General features: G+C 44.1%; 1 protein-coding gene across 1 annotated transcript in view; it reads right to left on the minus strand.

The window, feature by feature from the left end:
* NIPAL2 (NIPA like domain containing 2) overlaps nucleotides 1–10,580 on the minus strand; it is a 54,797-nt gene extending 44,217 nt beyond the window's left edge. The window contains exon 1 of the mRNA XM_009275515.1: nucleotides 10,476–10,580. Within this exon, the coding sequence (XP_009273790.1) occupies nucleotides 10,476–10,580 (105 nt within the window). The remainder of the gene's footprint in view (nucleotides 1–10,475) is intronic.
* Between the last annotated feature and the right edge of the window lie 9,019 nt (nucleotides 10,581–19,599).

A 19,599-nucleotide genomic window follows, 5' to 3' on the forward strand; every position in this document is an offset into this window, starting at 1 on the left:
AGACCGACACCCACCTCGCTACAACCTCCTCTCAGGGAGTTGTAGAGAGCAATGAGGTCTCCTCTGAGCCTCCTCTTCTCCAGGCTGAACAACCCCAGTTCCCTCAGCTGCTCCTCATAAGACTTGTTCTCCAGACCCCTCACCAGCCTCGTTGCCCTTCTCTGGACACGCTCCAGCACCTCAATGTCCTTCTTGTAGTGAGGGGCCCAAAACTGAACACAGTATTCAAGGTGCAGCCTCATCAGTGCCGAGTACAGGGGCACGATCACTTCCTTGTACTTGTCCTGTAAGTCTTGCTGGAGTACAAATGAACTATTTCTAATTCCACTTAAATCAGATGATACACAAAACCCTGACAGCAATGTAGCCAGCTTAATATATTATATACCAAATCCTAAAAAGAACTCTTGTATAAAAATGTCCCTTTACCAACTGAGAGGAGAGGGGGAATGACATGTCTTTTCCAGCATGCACCTCTCCAGCATCACTTTCCAAAAAAGGCAGGTTTGTTTCCCATCCTGTCTCAATTAATCCTCTGTTAGCTATAACTAACCCTCCCTTTGATATGCACAGAAAATGCTTCTCCACATCACAACCCGAATGAACATGCTCAGCTGTTGAACCCCGGTGTCACACATGCAGGCCAGGGGTAAATGTAGGCTGGAAATGAGGACACTTCCAAGCCAGTGGCATTTCAGAACAGTTTCTAACAGGAGTAACAACAGGGGAAGGGAAAAAGAACAGATCTGACTGCACTTAGAATGAAGTTTGATCCATCTGTTAAAAGAATTACTTGATTTTATGGCAGGGGAATGGGCAGCTCAAAGGCCCTTCCAGTCTGCTGTTCCTACAGAGGAGGGGTGCTGTACATTAGTTCCTTGCTTTCCTTCCTGTACCTCACGCACTTGGCTCTCCTAGTTTCATTTCCACAGAGAGTGTTAATCATTTACAGATAGTTCCTAATGAAAAAAAAATGACTGGACTCCAGAAGGCAGAACCTTCTGGTTAGCAACATTATTCATTTAAATATAAACAACTGCTAGATTATCAGTGATGATTTAAAAACAGGAGGTCTTGCACTCTCTAAAATATTCACATGTATGTATATGGGTGCATACACACACAAACACACAACTGGATGCATTTAATTTGCAGATGCTTCTGGTCAAAGCTTTAAGATGCAAATCTGGGGATAACAAATAAACTCTTTAAAGAAATGATCTCATATGCAAATTTCTTGCAGGGGCCTGAGATATAGGCAATGGGCTCATGTTTTCCCAGCTGTCGCCCTGTGACACATTGCAGTTGTGCATTTTGATCTTTTACTACAAACTGTAACCTGATTTAAAGTATTGGTTACCATTTTCTAGTTCATAGTGGGTGTTCTAGACACCCACAAGAAGCCAAGATTCACAATAATCCAAAACATCTACTACATAGTTGCCTTCTGTTGCAGAAAACAGAAATCAGTTTAGCTGGATGATCCCTTCTAGGTACCTTTATCACCTTTTTATATTCTCTGTTGCACTTAAAGAGATAACAAGGTGGTGGGGTTTTTTCCCAGTTTTGAGTATTACTGCTCTTTCAGCAACTGTACCTTATGTGGATTCTCCCATATAGAACTTGATGTCTTTTTTTCCAGTATTTTAGTGTTAGTATGGGATATAATAGTTAGAAAGTTTCTTCTTGACAGGGGTTACTATAGAGATGGGGCCATGAAGATAAATTCTGTCTACTCCCTTTCAGGAATTAAAAAAATGAAGGAGAACTGAGCACTCTTTTCCTGAGTCAGATGCTATCATCTGTATGCTTTCGTAAACCACTCATTGCTTTTTAGTTTGTCCTAGTAGCCTCTGACGTGTAGTTGTTGTGGTTCAACTCCAGCCAGCAGCTCAGCCCCACACAGCCGCTCGCTCACTCCTCCCCAGCAAGATGGGGGAGAAAATCAGAAGGGTAAAAGCGCGAAAACTCATGAGTTGAGATAAAGTCAGTTTAATAGGTAAAGCAAAAGCTGCATGCATAAGCAAAGCAAAATGAGGAATTCATTCACTACCTCCCATTGGCAGGCAGGTGTTCAGCCATTACCAGGAAAGCAGGGCTCCGTCACACATAATGGTTCCTTGGAAAGACAAATGCCATAACTCTGAATGTCCTCTCCCTTCCTCCTTCTTCCACCAGGTTTTACTGCTGAGCACGATGTCATATGGTATGGAATATCCCTTTGGTCAGTTGGGGTCAGCTGTCCCAGCTGCGTCCCCTCCTAACTTCTTGTGCAACCAGCCTACTCGCTGGCAGGGCAGCATGAGAAACAAGGAATGCCTCAATGCTGTTCAAGCGCTGTTCAGCAATAACTAAAACATCCCCACGTTATTAACACTGTTTTCATCACAAATCCAAAACATAGCACTATACAAGCTACTATGAAGAAAATTAACTCCAGCCAAAACCAGTACAATAGTCAAGAGATGGAGCTAGAGTCTTGATCAGATGAAAGCTATTATTTGTTTGACTGAAGCTTCTGCAGACACTACAAGCTTTGCTCTCCATCATCTTGACATGATGACTGAGTCATTGCTGCATGATAACACAGACACTGAATGATAATATTCATGGTGCTTTAGTCACTGCAGGGAGCAAAAGACTGTCACTGAAAGAGAGAGAAACAGAGCAAAGAGATTAATGTCATTAGAAGTCAATAAATACAAAAACCTTGTGACAATTCCAAAGCAAGAAAAAAAACCACAAACCCAACCCCCCCCAAAAAAAAAAACAGAAGAGGAACATTAAGAAATAGTAGGTTAGAGTCATAAAACAAAGTAAATGGAGTCACGATCCATTTACTCCCAAGCTGGAGCCCCCAAAAAATAAAGTAGGTTTTAATTGGGAGTTAACTATCTGGGTACAAGTCTGTTATGTACACAAAACCCATATTTTGCTTGTTTTTCACAGGAACCTCTTTCCAGTGGAGATATCCTTGGCTGTTGAAGAAAAAGGCTTCAAATGTAATCCATTATCAGCTGGCAAAATGACTTTGTTTTGAGCAGGATGACAGTTAAGTCATTGGACATGTTAGCTAAGACTCTGGTGGAGATTTTAGCTTCCATGAAGCTGATTTGGTTCTAGGGGATTAAATGTCAGCAAGAGCTAGGCTTGTCCACAAAAGGAGATGTAGTTCTATGTTACTACTTCACCTCAGCCAGCATGAAGAAGCCATGTCCAAGGAGCCAGCATTTGCTTTGCTGTGAGTCATTGCTTCCGCACATGGAGGAGTTTCCTCCAAACCTTGCACTCATCATGGTCCAGACCTTGCATTCACCACAGGTCTCTGCATTACAGGGTTGTTTCTGCAGAACACAGCAGGATATGAAGGGGAATATAGCCAGAGAGGCACTGCGTGCCTCATCCAAGAGTGAAACTCCAACGATCCTGTGATTTCTTTCTATCACAGTTCCATAATCTCTCTTCATTTCCCCATTATGAGCTAAACAGTTCATATCACCAAACAAGGCCAAAGCTTCTAGCCTAGATGATGTAAATCAACCATGGACATCATGGAGGAGAATGCAGTTATACTGGTATAACCTCAGTTTAAGCAGTACACATCTGTTTGGTTTGATATTGACTATTTACTTTTGAGCATACTCTGCAAATATCACTGCCACATTTCTTAAGATCTATGCTCCAGGCCTGGCGTTGATTCGCACACCAACTGGCTGTTTTTTGAAGCTGCTGGCAGTACGTTTCAAAGTCCAGATTAGTCACAGAATGGAAAGCATATCTCCCAACTGTTCACATTAACAAATGCCATTCTTCTAGGACAATCTGTGGTGACATTATAAACATGAGCACAACAGTTTATACATGTCACCAAAACTCCAAATGGAATAATTGCAGCCTCCAGTTACTAGGTTAGCCAAAGGCCCTCATGTCCCTTATGACTGAAGTGCACAGTCTGCTGTTTGCTCATGTTTCTAAAGCCTTGGTTTTTTAGTTTGGTCAAATTTCTATTTGAGTCATTTGGATTCTTTTGATTCCTTCAAACAGGAGTTAATCAGATCCAGCAGACTGTTGGAGACATGCAAGGATAAGATTCAGACACCTTTTTTTTCAATGCTCAAAGCAGACTTCAAGAGCATAGGAAGAGAAAGATCATACTTCCGCTTCAAAGAGCAATAAAGTCTTCTTTGGGTCACAGAATCGTAAGGGGCTACAGTGTCATAAGTGAGATTTTATGAGAAGAGCAATTTTTATTTAAAAAATTATATCAATGAGTATTTTCCTGTCGATTTAGCCAGACAAACTGCCTCATCAAGGAGTCAAATGAGCACTAGGACAAATGAAGCAGCAGAAGCACAGTTTCAAGATGGGAGCAATACCACCTCTTTGGGTGGCAGCGATGTCCTAGATCCACACAGCAACCTCATGAAATCTCAGTAGCAGACAGGTGTTTGCCTGAGCAGCCAGACGTTCACCCTACATCACCTTGCAACTCCCAGACAAGGCTGTGAGACACCAAAATCAACACAGTAGCCATGGCCAATTTAATTTAAAGTCCATTATTTGCAGATTAGTCTAGAAGTTGGGGGTAGGGAGGGAAAAGCGCTGCACTGAGCCAGACACTTCCAAAGCAGGGTAGGGATTCAGACTTGTCCCATGCCTGGTATTTCCTACTCAGTGCTGACTAAGGGAAGAGGAGCACTCACCCTACTCTGCTGGCTCCACACTAAATCTGATTCTGCTGCTCTGGATCACTGTGCTGAAGAGCAGTGCCTATGTTTTAAGCCCTGTAGTCAGTGGCTGAGCTGGATATCAGACAGAGTCTGCACGATGCCCCCAATCTTTCTGTAAAATACCATTTTGAAGCAGTCCAAAGCAAAACTAATTTCTGCACTAGGTAGGATATGTGTAACTTCTGCATCAAGTTTCCTTGCATTTGTCTTCTGCACCCCACTTTCTGACAAATGACAAGAATTGTAATGTTCCTTATTGCCTAGAAATTTCCACATTAACATTCTCAAACCTCTTAAAACAGATTAGCATAATTACGAAGCTTCTGTTTAACTCACTGTCACCTTAATCATTAAAAAAAAAAAAATCAAATGCACATGTTCTTTAATGTCCTCAGAAAAACTGAAAACTCATTTTACCATAGCAGCTGTTGGGAGGGAAAGCATTGAAAACAGTCTGAGATTTGGGAAAAATAGCCCAGCGAGAATCAGGGAACAGGCACTCGGCACTGGTGCTCAGCACGGCCCCAGCCCTGCGAGGGCAGTTGTTTCCGATGTCCTGGCTGAGGCGTCCAGGAGGAGCCACTAAGACTGCTTCGGTCAAAATGAACTGTGAGTTGTCAGCCTAAATAAAAGGGCTTTGCTCACCAGCTTCTGTTGGTTGTCAGGCTAGGAAGCACTCATTCAAACAGGTCTGCCAGCAATGCTGAAGAGATGAAAGTGTCCAGAAGAGATGGAGGATGAGCTCTCCCATCAATAGCATTTGCTTTGGGACTGTGTGCCCCAAGCTCAAAACGTGGAGCTGAGTTGGTTTGCTGTATCTGCTGCCCAGCACCTTGCTGGGCTTTGGGGGGAAACTGCCACAGGCTCCTGACTCCTTCCAGCCTTGGTAGGAGAAACCCAAGCAGGGTGATAGAGGCCTGCCGATAGCACAGCACTAGGAAATCAGGCTGTTCTGGGACCCAGAGTAGTGCCTGGTGGAAACCAGATAAACAGGTCACTTCTCAGGCTGGCTCAGAAAGCTGCATGTTACCTCCAGTCTTTGGGCTACTTTCCCACCCAGGGCATCTGTTCCAGACCTGCTGCCCCATCCCCTGCGTCCTCTATTTTCAGAGGTATAAACAGCTCCATGGCTTACTCCCACTCTGCTTGCAGCGACTGAACGAAAAAAGCTACATTTCCCTAAGGAATTTGAGAGTCGCGATGATACAAACATGCTTATGGTACCGTGCAAGGGGACAGGCAGGGGGTAAGGCTCTCCTGTACTTATATCCCTTACCTTTGAGTAATGAGTAAGTTCCCATGCAGCAGCTGATCTTTCTTTAACCTGGAGGCGGCGCTTAGCACACAATGAGCTGTGAGCTCATTTCACACCAGACATGTTGTGGTCTTTACATCTGCAGGGACAGTTGATGTTTGGCAAGGCAGAATGGATGTATGAGGTTGTAAAAAACATATGGGTGATCCTTTCTAACCAGTGCTCTATTTCACTTTTTCATGTGAGCTTCTCGCTCACACTAAAGCTAATCAGAGCACAACCCCCAGCAGATCAGACCCACAGCTCTGGCAGAGCCTGAAAGCTTGGGTGGAAAGCTGGCCCAGCTGACAGTCCTGCATTTATGACCCAAAGCCACACATCCTTTTCTAGCAGAGCTTAATTAAATGGGGACTAAGCCATGGAAATACTGCTGGATTCCAGACAGCAGAACAACACCAGAAGAGCATGCATCGGCTCTGGCAGCAACTGTTTGCAATACTTCTTCATTATAAGCTTTGACTTTTGGATTCCCTATGACTGGTTCAAAAAAGGTGTATTTGAAAGGCTGAACAAAGTCCTCTTCCTAACTTTTCATTTATAAGGGCTGAAAATACCACACATTTCCCACCTAAGAAAACAGTGTGCATTTTCTCCCATACACATTCCCCCATAAGATAAAGGAAACTGTGTGAACTCTGAAATCTGACAGGTAAAGAACAACACGATGAAATAGAGTCAGTGTTTTGATACCCTTGTTTGCTTTCAGTGAACAGTTTTAGAATAAGGAGCTATGGGGGGAAGAGGAAAAACTTTTCACTATAGTCTTCAGAGATGAGTACAACAGCAGAGAGCTGGGTGAGGACATGTTTGTCTCTACTCTTGCCATGCTCGGGGACTGGTTTACTGATTAACCTGAAATAGTTAACATCTGCAGTCTATCAGGGAGCAGACTGCAGTATGAGGTACCCTACAGAGACCAAGAAAATGGCATTAAAAAAACCCTACAAAGCTCCTGAAGTGGAAAAACCAGGAGGGTTTGCCTACACCTTTAATAGCCTGATAATATCTGATGGTTGCTTCTTGGAGAGGAAAGCTGCCCTGGTTGAAACACATGTACGCTGTGGCCATCCTGCCCTTTTGGCTCCCACCCACACTTCCATGGACACCTTGGTTTGCTCTAGAGCTTTCCCTGATTGAAAACTATGGTTGGAAATTTCATTGTTTAAGTGCTTAAAATATCCTGGTGAATGTTTGTAGGATGTGCCGTGACAACTCTTTCCTCTGGTGGCAGTGCCAGCTGAAGAGGCCCTCACTGTTTCTGGGGTGCTTCCTCATCCAAGGGAAATGGAGAAGTAATCTTCCTCCCCATGGTGGCAGCTCCCTGCCCTCCTGCACTGGGTCTATCACAGCACAGGGGCAGCAGCCCACACGGCGGAAGAAGTACCAGCAGGGACTCTGCTGCTACTGGAAAAAAACGGGACCAAACCATGCCCTAACCTTGCTGAGGCTCAATGGCACTAGACATCAAGCCCTTAGCAAGGTGGGGTGAGTTGAAGCACTGAAGACTTTCTCCTTGAACAGAATGAGCTAAAAATCTTAATTGTGGCACTTCACATGAAATCTAGATTTCATGTATATGATAAAAGGCAGTGTAGAAAGACCTCACAACCATGTGTTTAATCCGTGGAATTTCTCATCGCACTTGATAGCAGCCACCACTGCCTGCTGATTAGACCACACGAAGGATCAGGTTTCCTGGCTGCACATACTCACCACCTGCACGTAGGGCCTGTGACAGGCTGTGATATATTGTCATGGGACAAGAGGCCACAGATCCATCTGAAGGAGCTGTCAACATTTTAAACCTCAAATATAAAGCCGAAATTATTTATTACCACAACCCATGAAATAAAACAATCTCTCAAGGTGAGTGTCTGGGCAGCCAGTAATAACTCCAAGTTTTTAAGAGACAGGCAAAGGAGGAAAAAAGAAGCAGAAGTGAAATGAATTTCCATCTCCAGCTTAGCTTCCGCACTTGAACAACTACACACAGTGACTACACACAACAGCCTTGTGAACTACTGAGTTATGGAAGAAGTATTACACCCGAGCTTTCATTGACCAATGCCACCCAGCTCTTTTCTCCTTCTCTGATACAAAGTCAAACCAAGATCAATATTGTAGTTAATAATCTCAGCTGATCTTGCAAAATGTTTTTGTCCATAAACAACAATATTAGAAATAAATAAACAACCTTTGAGAAGTGCTGAGGGAAACAAAAAAGGATTAAACTGAAGCAATTACATACACTTTCTATTAAGCAGACCAAATCCACATGTGGTGGCTTCTTACGTTCATTACTCCAGCAGACCCAAAAATATTACAATAATATTAGTTTGTCAGGAAATACTTTAGATAACTAAGTACATATTTCATCAGATTTTACTGCATCATTAAACACGCCTGTGTCCCATGACGAACAATGCAGGGCTGAGACAGGGAAGGCTGTGGGAGCACAGGATCCTGTGTTGCAGATTTCAGAGATGCAGTTCCTCGAGCAGCATCAACCAAGCTACATCCATGCTGATGCCAAGGCCAATTCCTACCTCCACCCTTTTTTCCCAGAACCACGCATTCCCACTGCTACCCCCATGCCGACAGCTAGCACCAATTAGCCTGATCAGGGACCTGGCGGGAGAATAACCCCAATTAAAAAAAAAACAAAGAAATGTAATGCCAGCACAAGGAGGCATTATATTACACAGCCATGTGGACACAGGCACGTTAACTTCTTCCAGGGAGCTGCGTGTTTACAGACATTGTTTAAGGCTTACTCTAGTGCCACGGATTTCCCTAATGCATGTGTCAGATCTGCTGATGCCACGTGAATGTCTCTGATGCCCACGTGGCACTAGGCAGCTGTGACTGGAAACCATGCTGAGCCCCTCATGTCTAGAGGCTTTTGAAAGAGGATCTCACTCTTTCACCTCCTGATGGTTCATGGGGCTGAAGGGGCTGAAAAATATCCACCCCTGCAAGCAATTCACCTCAGCTTTCCTGGGATGTTTCCAGGCAGATGAGAGCTGGTGCAGTTATGGTTTCTTGTAGAAGCAGAAAACAAAGTGCTCCTCTTCAAACCAAACCAAGAGGATGAAATGGCCTCAAGAAAAGGGGAAGGGAAAGAGCCCCTGTGTGAAGACCTGAAACTGGGCTGATCCACTGAATCACAGCCAGGATAGCGGGGAATGAAGGGAGGAAATGGTTTCTGATATTTCCAAAAATGTAAAATGTGAAAATGGGGGTGCACAGAAGAATTTAACTATTGGGAAAATGAAGGTTGGCAGCAACACATGACCCATAGTTATCCATTACCTGCTCCAAAGCCTCAACTTTACAAGTAAACGGAAGCACAGAAAATCAGCCTCGCCCGCAGATACCCAAGCAACACTAAAAAACGATTCAGGTCTTCCCAGAAAACTACCAGGCTGAAAACACAGCAATCCTCGCACAACCACCCCAAGAAGTACAGGAGCAGGGCTGGCATGTTTTGCAAACAAAATGATAACCCCACTGTGATGCGCAGGTAGGTGTTCCCATGCCAAGGGAGTTCCCTATTGCTGCCTTCCTCTGGCAGCTCTGCAAGCACTCCTAGACCCAGCACCGTAACTCCCAAACCCACAGTAACCCTTGGCTCCACACTCTTGTCTCCCATAAAAGATCCCAGCTCTGATGCTGGGAAGCACTGCCACCAGCCATCAGGAGTCATGCTGCTCTGGGGACCCAAGCACAGGAATTCACAGTTTTCCTTCCCTCTGAGAACATGGGGCTGAGAAATGCCTCCTGCCGTCCAGATATCGAACCAGTAGCAAATGCAGAATCCAGAGGGGAAAGGTTTTGGGACCTTTCCCAGCTTATGACCCGCTACCAGGCTGCTCGCAGAGAAAGGAGAGCGGTTAGTTGCAAGCCATTTTATGCACAATTTATACCAATACTTTGCATCGTAAAAAAGTGGTTTGCTTCTTATGCAGTGAAAATAAGAATGTTGAGTATCCTCCAATGCCTCCTAGTTTGTGAAGCAAAAAGCAGGGAAAAGGTAAAGGGTTTAATCAACCTCCAATTCATTTTTATTGTTAGCAGATGCTACAACTTGCTAGTTCTCAGGGGCCACTTCAGCTTCTCTTTTGCAGTTGCCCAAATACATTGTCAGCACTGACAGCAACAGAAACACCGATGACAAAAACCAGTGATGCTCTAGTGCAGAACAGCACAGCTCTCTGCCTGGTTCCTACTCAGAAAGGACTGCTTGGAGGGGGAAGCCAGGGTGGCGCAGGCTGAACAATGGGGTGAAGAGGGCACAGGTCTCAGCAGCAAATGGGTGCTGGAAGGGGGCTTTTCGGAGGACAGTGGGGAGAGGCTGAAATGATTACCCTGCTCTCCCCGAGCCCGCTCATTTCTAGGCCCCAGCATGAAGCTGCACAGCAGGCACTTACCTTGTGTGTGCTGTACCAGGGGCCGGAGAGGGTCCCGCTTCCGGCGCCTGGTCCCCCAAATGTTGCGTTCCTTGATGCCCACTCTGAAACAGGGAGGATGCCCATGTCCCTGCCCTCAGGCCCCAGCCACTGGCCATGCCATGCGCTGTCACACCAGTGGGGATGGGTGGCTGTAAGGAGAGGTGAGCAGGACCGGGACGTGGCACTCGCTTCCTGGCGTGGGAAAGGCTGCTCGCGTGGGTCACCCCGCATGCAGGTGTGTGTGGCTGAGGGCTGTGGCTGCTGGTGGGCACCGGGAGACCCTCAGCTGGGGAGTTTTTGTAGCATAGGAGAGCAAGGGGACCTTGACAGAAGGTTTTGCTGCTCCTTCCCAGGGTATTCAGGTGCCTTTTTTTTTTTCTCTCTCTGACTTCCCCAATGCCCCACCCTGCTCTGAAAAGGTAGCCTGGGAATTTAACTCCTTCAAATCAGTGCCTAAATCTAATGGTCAATTTTTAATTCCTCACTGCTAAGTTACAAGAGCTGGAAGTTGTTGTTCCCATATGCATATAGTCACTTGCAAAAATTCTTACTTCTGCCATGTATTCTTCGTTTGTGAGTATTTCCTGAATAGTTTCTTTGCAGAGGTTTCAGGCAATGGGTTTGTTCCCAGGCTGTGGCTTTATCCATTTGTTCTGTTAGTTTCGATTTAATCACTTAAGCTCTCCCGAGGAAAACAACAACTAAAAGACCTCCTTAAATGGAGAGTAGGAGCTAGCAAGGCAGGAGCTTGGCAGAATTACATGGGAGACAGAAATAGGCTTCTAGAGAAGCATAGAAAGACTGAATTAAGCCACTACATCTTCAGGCTCTGGACAGGATAACTGCCTATAGAGAGCTCATACTGTACCTCGGAGGTATTGCGTGGTAGGTGGTCCTACCATCAGCAAGATGCATCAGGAGAGAAGAGAACAAGTCAGCAAGTGGGAGAGCAGGCTGGGGAGTGAGCTTCCAGCAAGTGAGGAGATATGATACTTAATAGAAATGAGCAGCAGCAAAGTTGACTGCAGAGAGAAATGAGGATACAGCCCCTCAGTATGATTAACTTGTTCAAAAATGGAAGAAACATGCAATTACAGGAAATAAACTGAAGTTAAATTAATACTCTTCTATGACTACATAAACAGTGCCTGCATTAGCCACAAGGATGTTATTTGAAACCAGGCAGAAGGTGATAGAGGAAAAGCAGAAGGGAAAGGGTAGTGCTTCAGTTAGATGATGATATAACACCCCAAAATACAAAACCTTACCTTATAACAAGAAATGTTTTGTTCATGTTTGTGGCCTAACTTGAAATACCAGTTTCTGTGATCACAGCTCCAGTGAGTTCTCTGTAAATACTGGAGCTAGCTGCAGCCATGTATACGTAGGTACACTGAAAAAACCCAGCTCCAATATTTCACGGCTACGTAGATTGCTGCAGACTATTTTTACAGTGTTGCGTAATTATTTTCCAGAGTCTAAGCTTACATTTAAAAAAAAAAAGTTTCTAGGCAATTTGGGTTATGGTTGCAAAAAAACCCCTTTAAAGTGGAACTGGAGTGTAAACTGCTGCAGTGATATTTGCCCGGTCTAGAGAGAGTTGAAACAATAGCTCAGAGAGAAGTGTGAATGGACCCATTCTTCTAACTGGAGCACTAAACTGGAAGTCTGCTGACAATTTAAGTGTCAACATCAGCTACTTCAAGGCGGATCATTTTAGTAGAAACACCAGGCTAATGTTCTTATTTGTCATCCTCAATTTCCACTTGTTGGATAGCAGATCCTGGGGCAAATAGGAAAAGCAGCAACTGGTTTTCAAAGGTTGCTGGGCTGAGGAAAGTTCTCCCATTCCTCTGCCTCCTTCACCCACAGTCACCTCTGCCCCAGCTCAAAATGGGGAGCAAAGAGGTCGACGCTTCCCCAGGCTGGGGAAGTTGTCTTTGGTAGCCAAAAGCCGCAGCGGTCCTCACCAGGCTGCCAGTGACCTCTGCAGTATGGTTCTCCGTTGCCAAAAATGTGCAAGCTGGTAAGAGATTGAAAAGGAGTGTAAGGGGAGTGGGAGGAGAGGAGCAACCCAAAATATCTGTTGAGGACAGTTGCCGTTGTTTTGCTTCATTCTTGTTGGTTCACTGTCTAAAATACAAATGTGACTGTGGTTTTCTCTTGCATAAGAAAGCTATTGGAACAGGTTTTCTGAAACGTCTATGTGGAGCCCTTGTTGAATTGCTTTTGAAGTTGATCTAGCAGTGATGGATCACTGTTCCGCACTGGGTCTAGACATGCCCACTCTGTCTAAACACACCAGGGGCCCTTATGGCGTCCTTTATTTATGAAAAATCTCTGATTGACTTGCATGTATAAAAGCCCAAAGTTATTCAGATGAATTTAACCTTGCTGTATGTTGTAAGCCAGCCCTATTACAAAAGTAAACAGCATTTTAGAAGCTATTTCTGCTCAGTTACCACCCTCTGTTAGAAAACCAACTCAATATGTGCAAATGTCCCTATACTTGTGCATTGCTGATTTCAGGCTGAAAGTGATGCTGAGGTGATTGGCATAAAGGTACTAAAGGCCTTGGGACTGACGCTGAAAATATTCTGATGAAACGTCCCATGGAGTGGAAGCAGAAGATGGGATCTGCAGGATGTTTTGACTGAGAACATTATTTTCAGTTTTCAGTGGAGCTCAGCTGTGCTGCAAGCTTCTGCCCAAAGCCGAGTTCTGTTTGAGGGTCCTTCAAAGCAGGGGTGTCCTTTGCCAGGTAGGCCAGCAGAATGGACTAGAGCCACTTCAAACCATGGAAATATAAGGTGTTTTCAGTGGGCACCACAATATATTAGCGAAACAGCACAGCAGAGATCTGGCACCAGAGTCAGGATCACATCAATGGGGGTGTGTTCAGAATGCACCATATATGATTCCCTACGTGTGTATTTTTGGTTGTTGTCTTTGTTGTACTGTGGGGAATCTGGGGTAGCTCAAGAAATACCTCAGGGAAAGTCTCTTCAGGAAGGTGACCTGACTTGCTATTGCTGGCTCTGTCTGTCTTTACACCCTGGCAAAGGCAACAGCAGTACAGGTTTGTGCCTGGCTGTGGTGGCTGACCCACATCAGAATCAGAATCAGGACTGATTCTCCCTGTGAGCAGCATCTCACTCCCTCCAAGTAGCACACAGCAGGAGATAGATAGTGCAGCACCTGTGAAGATAGAGTAGATGCTGCTTGAGTTGGTTTGCTAGCAAATCTCAAGGTTGATTAAACTAAGTAATCTGCAAGGTGGCAATCTTTGACTCCTCCCATTCTATTGCCAGTCATTTTGGGGTAGAAGAGAAGGGGTTACACAGCCTGAGAAATGACATCCACCTTCTCTAGTGGCTCCCATCAGGCTCTTAACAGTTTGGGTTACTTCTGTGCAATGGAGACACGAAGGACTATTGTGGGTTTTAATTGCATGGATTCCCTCACTTTGATGCTGAATTTCTGCCTGATATTCTTTGGCCAAGCATGGATCTTTGTTAACAGAAGATGATGTTCCTCTGTTGGGTCACAAGGTTTTGGAGACTGCAATGGTGCTTTGTCAACCTCAGGTTTAGATGATCTGGGAAAATGCTTGATCCACGTGTCTCCCTGAACTCTGGCTTGTCTGATATTGGGATCACATAAGCCAACAGGGTCATTATGTAGTTTCCTAACTCTAGTCGCTTTAGGCTCCTGAAGTCATTCATGGATAGCTTGACCTGTCACCAGGGTCACTTCATTTCAGATACTCAATGCACTTGGGTGTCTGAAGAGGAAACAAGAGGGCCTTTAGTGTTTGCCTGCCCATGTCCCATCACTTCTCTGAGCTTACACTTCGTGACTGTAAATGAACCACACTTAGCGGAGAAGAGTCCATATCCTTGACTACTGGGCTCTGGTCACAGTTACCAAGACTCCCTAAAGCCAGAAAATGAAAGAGGTTACAGTTTCCTCCTCTGCCAAATAGGAAAACAGCCCTTCCTCCAGGGTACCCAGGTGTTCCCACCACCATCTGCTCTCCACTGTGACGATAGAGCCCAGGTGATGCGAACTTCACTGCTGGGATTGATGGTCCCAGCTGGGTGATATAGGAGAAAGTCGAAAACCTTGCTTTTACCTGCTGCTCAGAGGACATGGCTGCTAGTGCCAGATCAGTGCAAAAAGTGCCAAGCTTGTGCAGGATGATCAGAAATGTTTCTGAGTTAAATGTCCACCAGCAGATCTTTGCTGGGTCAGTTACTGTGTGTAAGACCATACCTGAAGGTCTGAACCTGTGAGCTGGGGAATTTGCCCAGGGTGGGTTGCAGGCAAGGGTATACGGTGTAGTGTTAGCACAGGACAACTTGTGGAAGATGTATGCAGACAGTCTGTTGATTTTTACAAGCAGTTTTCATCTCCCTTCCCCTAGCAACTTTACAAGTCCATGGTGCAAGTATGTCCTACTCCATATGCTATCAGTTACAGTCCTGACTGGAAGTTGCTTTCCATCTTGAAGTCTACAAATGTAGGAAAAACAGGAGTCCTGGAATCAAGATGTACATTACAGACCTTGGAGAAGGCTTTTGTCCTGCCTTTCTGGATGGTGGGTCAGTGAGAGATTTGTAGACTTTGGACATTTTAATTTTTGCCTTTTAGACCCTACCAATTTAGGCTTAATCCTGATCCTTTTAAAATCAATGGCAAAGTTCCCACTGACTTCAAAAGAGATGGCCTGAGCTCTCAAATACTTTAAAGAACAATTTAAAACAAGCAAACCTAAGATGGATAAGAATTGTATTTTATCTCTCTATTAAACATGCAACTTATTTTCTCCAAATGTAAATGTTACCTGGAGAGCTAAGCAGTGATGTGTTTTTTATTATTTCTTTAGGAGGCTACAGTACCCAAAGTATATTCCATACATACTTCTTCATTTAGGAGCCAAACATAGCTATGTAAAGTGAGCAGCTTGTTTACAGTAGGCCCTTATGGCTTGCTATCAAATTAGTGGCAAATCAGGACTGTAGTAAACAGAGGTCAAAGATCAAACCCACAATTTCACATAAAATTCCAGACCATGTACACAAAATTTAAAATGCAAAATCTTCAAATCACAAGACCATCAACTGCTCTTAAAACTAATCAAAAGCAGGATAATGACTGGAGGAAGTGAAATTTAAACATGATTTTACTCCAAATTTTAATGGAACAGCTACATCATGGATATCTTTTAAACCATGACAGCTGACTCCATGCTACTTATTCTCACTTGCCATGAAACAAGGTTTTGGTACATCTCACTCGCTGTTCATACGTGCTGTTTTGCTTCTTTTTCTCCAATTTGAAATAAAGATAAAATAAATTACAGGAGAAATGTTACCACCTAAGACTCTGTTCCTCCTAAAGCCCATGGTCGTTTTGCGTCACTCCTTTTTAGTGCAGTGATTCTCTGTGCTCAGAATGGGAAATGGTGAGATGCCGTTTGCTCTGTTTTGTGCTGGAACGACTGTGTCTGAATGCAGTCAGGTCACTTGGCAGGCAGTCCCTTCCTTACCTGAGGGCAAGTGCCCATGTGAGTGTCTTGCAAGAGATCCAGGACCATGCCAGTCCCGTACGTGTGCTTTGGACTAATCCCCAGCCTAAGACGGTCTGGGAGGAATTCTCAGTTTCTGGACCCAACTAAGGGAAAATAAGAATGCAGACTCCTTAAAACCGAAACTTATTTGTTTAATGAAGATTTGGTTACTGAATGCCACCAGATGTCAGCATACACTATATGATTAAAAGCGAGTGTCTAAGACCTCTGGGAAGTGAGCAGTGATAAAACGGCCTTCCATCTCATGGAAATTATGTACCGGCTCAGCTTTTCTGTGGGAAAAATTATGGCAGGGATTAGCTGGAAGAAATTGCCTGTGAGGTTTTGCTTGAATATCTGCTCAATTCTTCCAACCTTGGGAGGTGCCCATCTGCCTTCCCTTCACCCCTTCTCCCCATCCGCAGGCCTGCGAGAGGCCTGGATCAGCCCCGTCCCCCATCTACACCTCCCTGGGATTTCCCAGCACAGGTCCAAAGACCTGCATCTTCCTCGGATCCAAGGCAAGGAGAGGAACTTGCTGTGGAACCAAGACCTGCTTTTCATATATGTAGTTAAAGAAGATGCACCTTGACCCCAAATACCGCAGCAGTATCTGCTCTGGCTATGTAGGAACATGAGAAGTCACTGAGGAGGTGGGAACAGAGAGTGGCTGGTGATGGCTTAGGGAAAAAATGTAAGTAGTAGGAAAATTTTGGTGTGATTTTTTTTCCTGACATATTCTTTCCCACTCTGGCAAATGCCAGAAAGCCAAAACTGTCCTTTGGATTATCCAGTTTAATACCTGCTCAGAACAAGTTTTAGATTATAATCATGTATACAAGGGCTCTATTTTCTCCTACTGAAATCAATGACACAGCTCTTCAGAGTAAGGGCAAACCTCTGGGAACCTGCAGCCAGGCTTCTTCCCTGTCTCTTCTTACCTGTCTTACGGCAGGACCTGTAAAATGACCAAACATGCCCAGTCTACGTCCTGATGGCTTGACGATTTAAATTTTGCTACAGCTAGGCGCACATAGATTGTTCCCCCCAGTCATATGAACCTTTCAGAACAGGTAAAGCAACAAGGCTTTATAGTGTAGCCCTAGCCTGAAAGGCCCTTTCAAAACTGTTTTTCTTAATGAACACGTATAGAGCTGAAGCCATTATTCTGCCACTGTAAATTTTTACCTAAATCTGCCACTGTCCACACACATCCCAAGAAGTCACAGAACGTTGATCTATCAGAAAGTACGAGTCCAAATAAGATAGTCAGAGCCCTGCCTGAGGGACAGCCGAGCAAGGTGATGTTCCTCTGGAGCTGGGAGTCAAAATGCCATACAGCTGAGTTTTCTAGCACATGTCTTCTTTTTCTCTCTTGGAGGTTTAATTTCACTTTGAGGATTTCTCTGTGTTTGGCTGAGTTTCTGGGCGTACAGCAGCTTTGGTTGAAGGTCCAGTACAATAGCTCCAAGCGCACTGGCACCCCTCCAGACTTCGCAGCCGTGGCTACTGTGCTGCAGCAGATAAATTCTGCTGCAGGCACGTGCTGTTGTCACCACGCACCAACACAGAAGATCGGATGCTTTAGGGCAGCTTCAGAGGTCACACATTCATAGGGAAGACACAGAAAGCACAGTGCTTCTGGACATTATCAACGCCGTTGCCTACGCGCTATTCAACTGCTTTGCTCCTACTCAACCAGTCTGGTGTGTCCCAGAAGCATCAGATGTCCATACCAGAGGCACGTGTATGCAGACCATCTGTGCAGCAAGCTCACTGCACGTGTGTATGCAGTAACATCGCGGAAACTCAAGCAATCCAAGGGCAAAAAATCCATCAGGTCTTTCAATCTCATCCACGGCATGAGCTGGAGGAACCTGAGGACGGTTCTGTTTGCATCAATTGAGTCTCACCTAAAGAAGGGCATGTCCCGCCTGTGTCTTATGTTAGTGGCCTAGCAGTAAGGCTAGGGAACAAGTAGTCATGAGATTGTCTGGGGGATGCCTGAGTGCCTGTTTAAGCTGGCTCTAGCTATGGTTCGGGGAATCCCCCCCACCTTTGAAGGGAATAAGGCAGGCACCTCGCTTCAAATCAGTGGAATATCCTTAAACAGGATTTGGGTGCCTGTGTGCCTTTGAAGATCTGACCTGTGCCTCAGAAACCTTATTCCACTGAATAGCCCATTGACTTCAGAGGAAGGAAACTGCATATTATAAAATCTGTATTCCAAAACCACAGTGAAACCAGCCCTGGAGCCAGATACTTTATGTATTACAGCCTTGACAACACTTACATATGGTGGCAGTGAACTGAAACAGAGTATGATAAGGTCCGATCTGGATTGGATCTGTTTGGAAAAAAATGTGATTTAAAAATAAAAATTATGGTATTTTGGTAAATCCATAAAATCCCTGCAATATTAAACATAAAAACTAAAATAACTTGAGGCAACCTCCAGGATAACTGGATTGAGAAAGCACTGGTTTCTTCCCTCCAAGAAATAAATTGTTAACATGAATATCACATACGTCTGTGTGTGTGTGTGAGTGTGCTGGGAGCAGGGGAAGAGCTCAAATGTGTTTAATAACCAGTCAATTGATATCACAAAGCTTGTATATACACAATATTGCTTGTTAAAATGCTTGGGGAATTAGAAACAAGTTTTCTTCACATTACAAAGAACAAAATCTTTTTATGCATTTGCGTTTTAAATTAAGATTCAATGGGTTTATTTCCTTAGAAGTTCTGTTTTCATAAATGTAGCATTTTGCCTTCTAAGAACAGATAAGATATCCTGATTATAAACTAGCTTTTATAAATGCCAAAGATCAAAGAAGTCCAATGTTTTTTGCTTTAACTACAACAGTACTCACTACAGTGTTTCGGAAATGCTGCTTTCATCCTTGTAAAACCACCCAAGGAAACAAAACCTATACAGATCTTCAGGGATGGGGATGAACTTTTGGGATTATTTGGACAGCACAATAGTAAATAATAATAAATCAAGAACATGGTGATAGATTTCTTTCACAGAGAACATCTTCACTGAGGTGTATTGACACAGATGTTTCCTGAAAGAGCAAGTAGGGATCCCCGAAGTATTTGCTGCAGAAGTGCAGATGTTTGCTTTGGTAAGGAATACTATCATGGTGTAAGTAAACAGAATTTTGCAGGGGTAGTTGTTGGGGGGGTTACATTTTATTCAGACAAATAATGGATTTTAAGTACTTCACTGAAGAAGAAACTAACTGCATTAGTGGAGAAAATACATATTTTGCCTGTGATTTGGGGTTTTTTTAGACCTAGACAGTTTTGTTAGAATATGTATTCAAGTTCTTAAAAACAACTCATATAGAAAATACCTCCATCAGGGATGTTCCATGAGTTTTAACTTCCTTTAGGGAAAGTATTTCTTTTCTTGCCAGAAATTTGGTTCCTTATTTAGAGTCTATAGAACATTCCTTCCTATATTTATTATATTTTTTACCATATTATAATAATTTTAAGATGATTAGATTTTTTTTTTTTTAC

The sequence above is a fragment of the Aptenodytes forsteri genome, unplaced genomic scaffold (genome assembly GCF_000699145.1).
Source record: "Aptenodytes forsteri isolate BGI_AS27 unplaced genomic scaffold, ASM69914v1 Scaffold208, whole genome shotgun sequence".
Taxonomy (NCBI): domain Eukaryota; kingdom Metazoa; phylum Chordata; class Aves; order Sphenisciformes; family Spheniscidae; genus Aptenodytes; species Aptenodytes forsteri.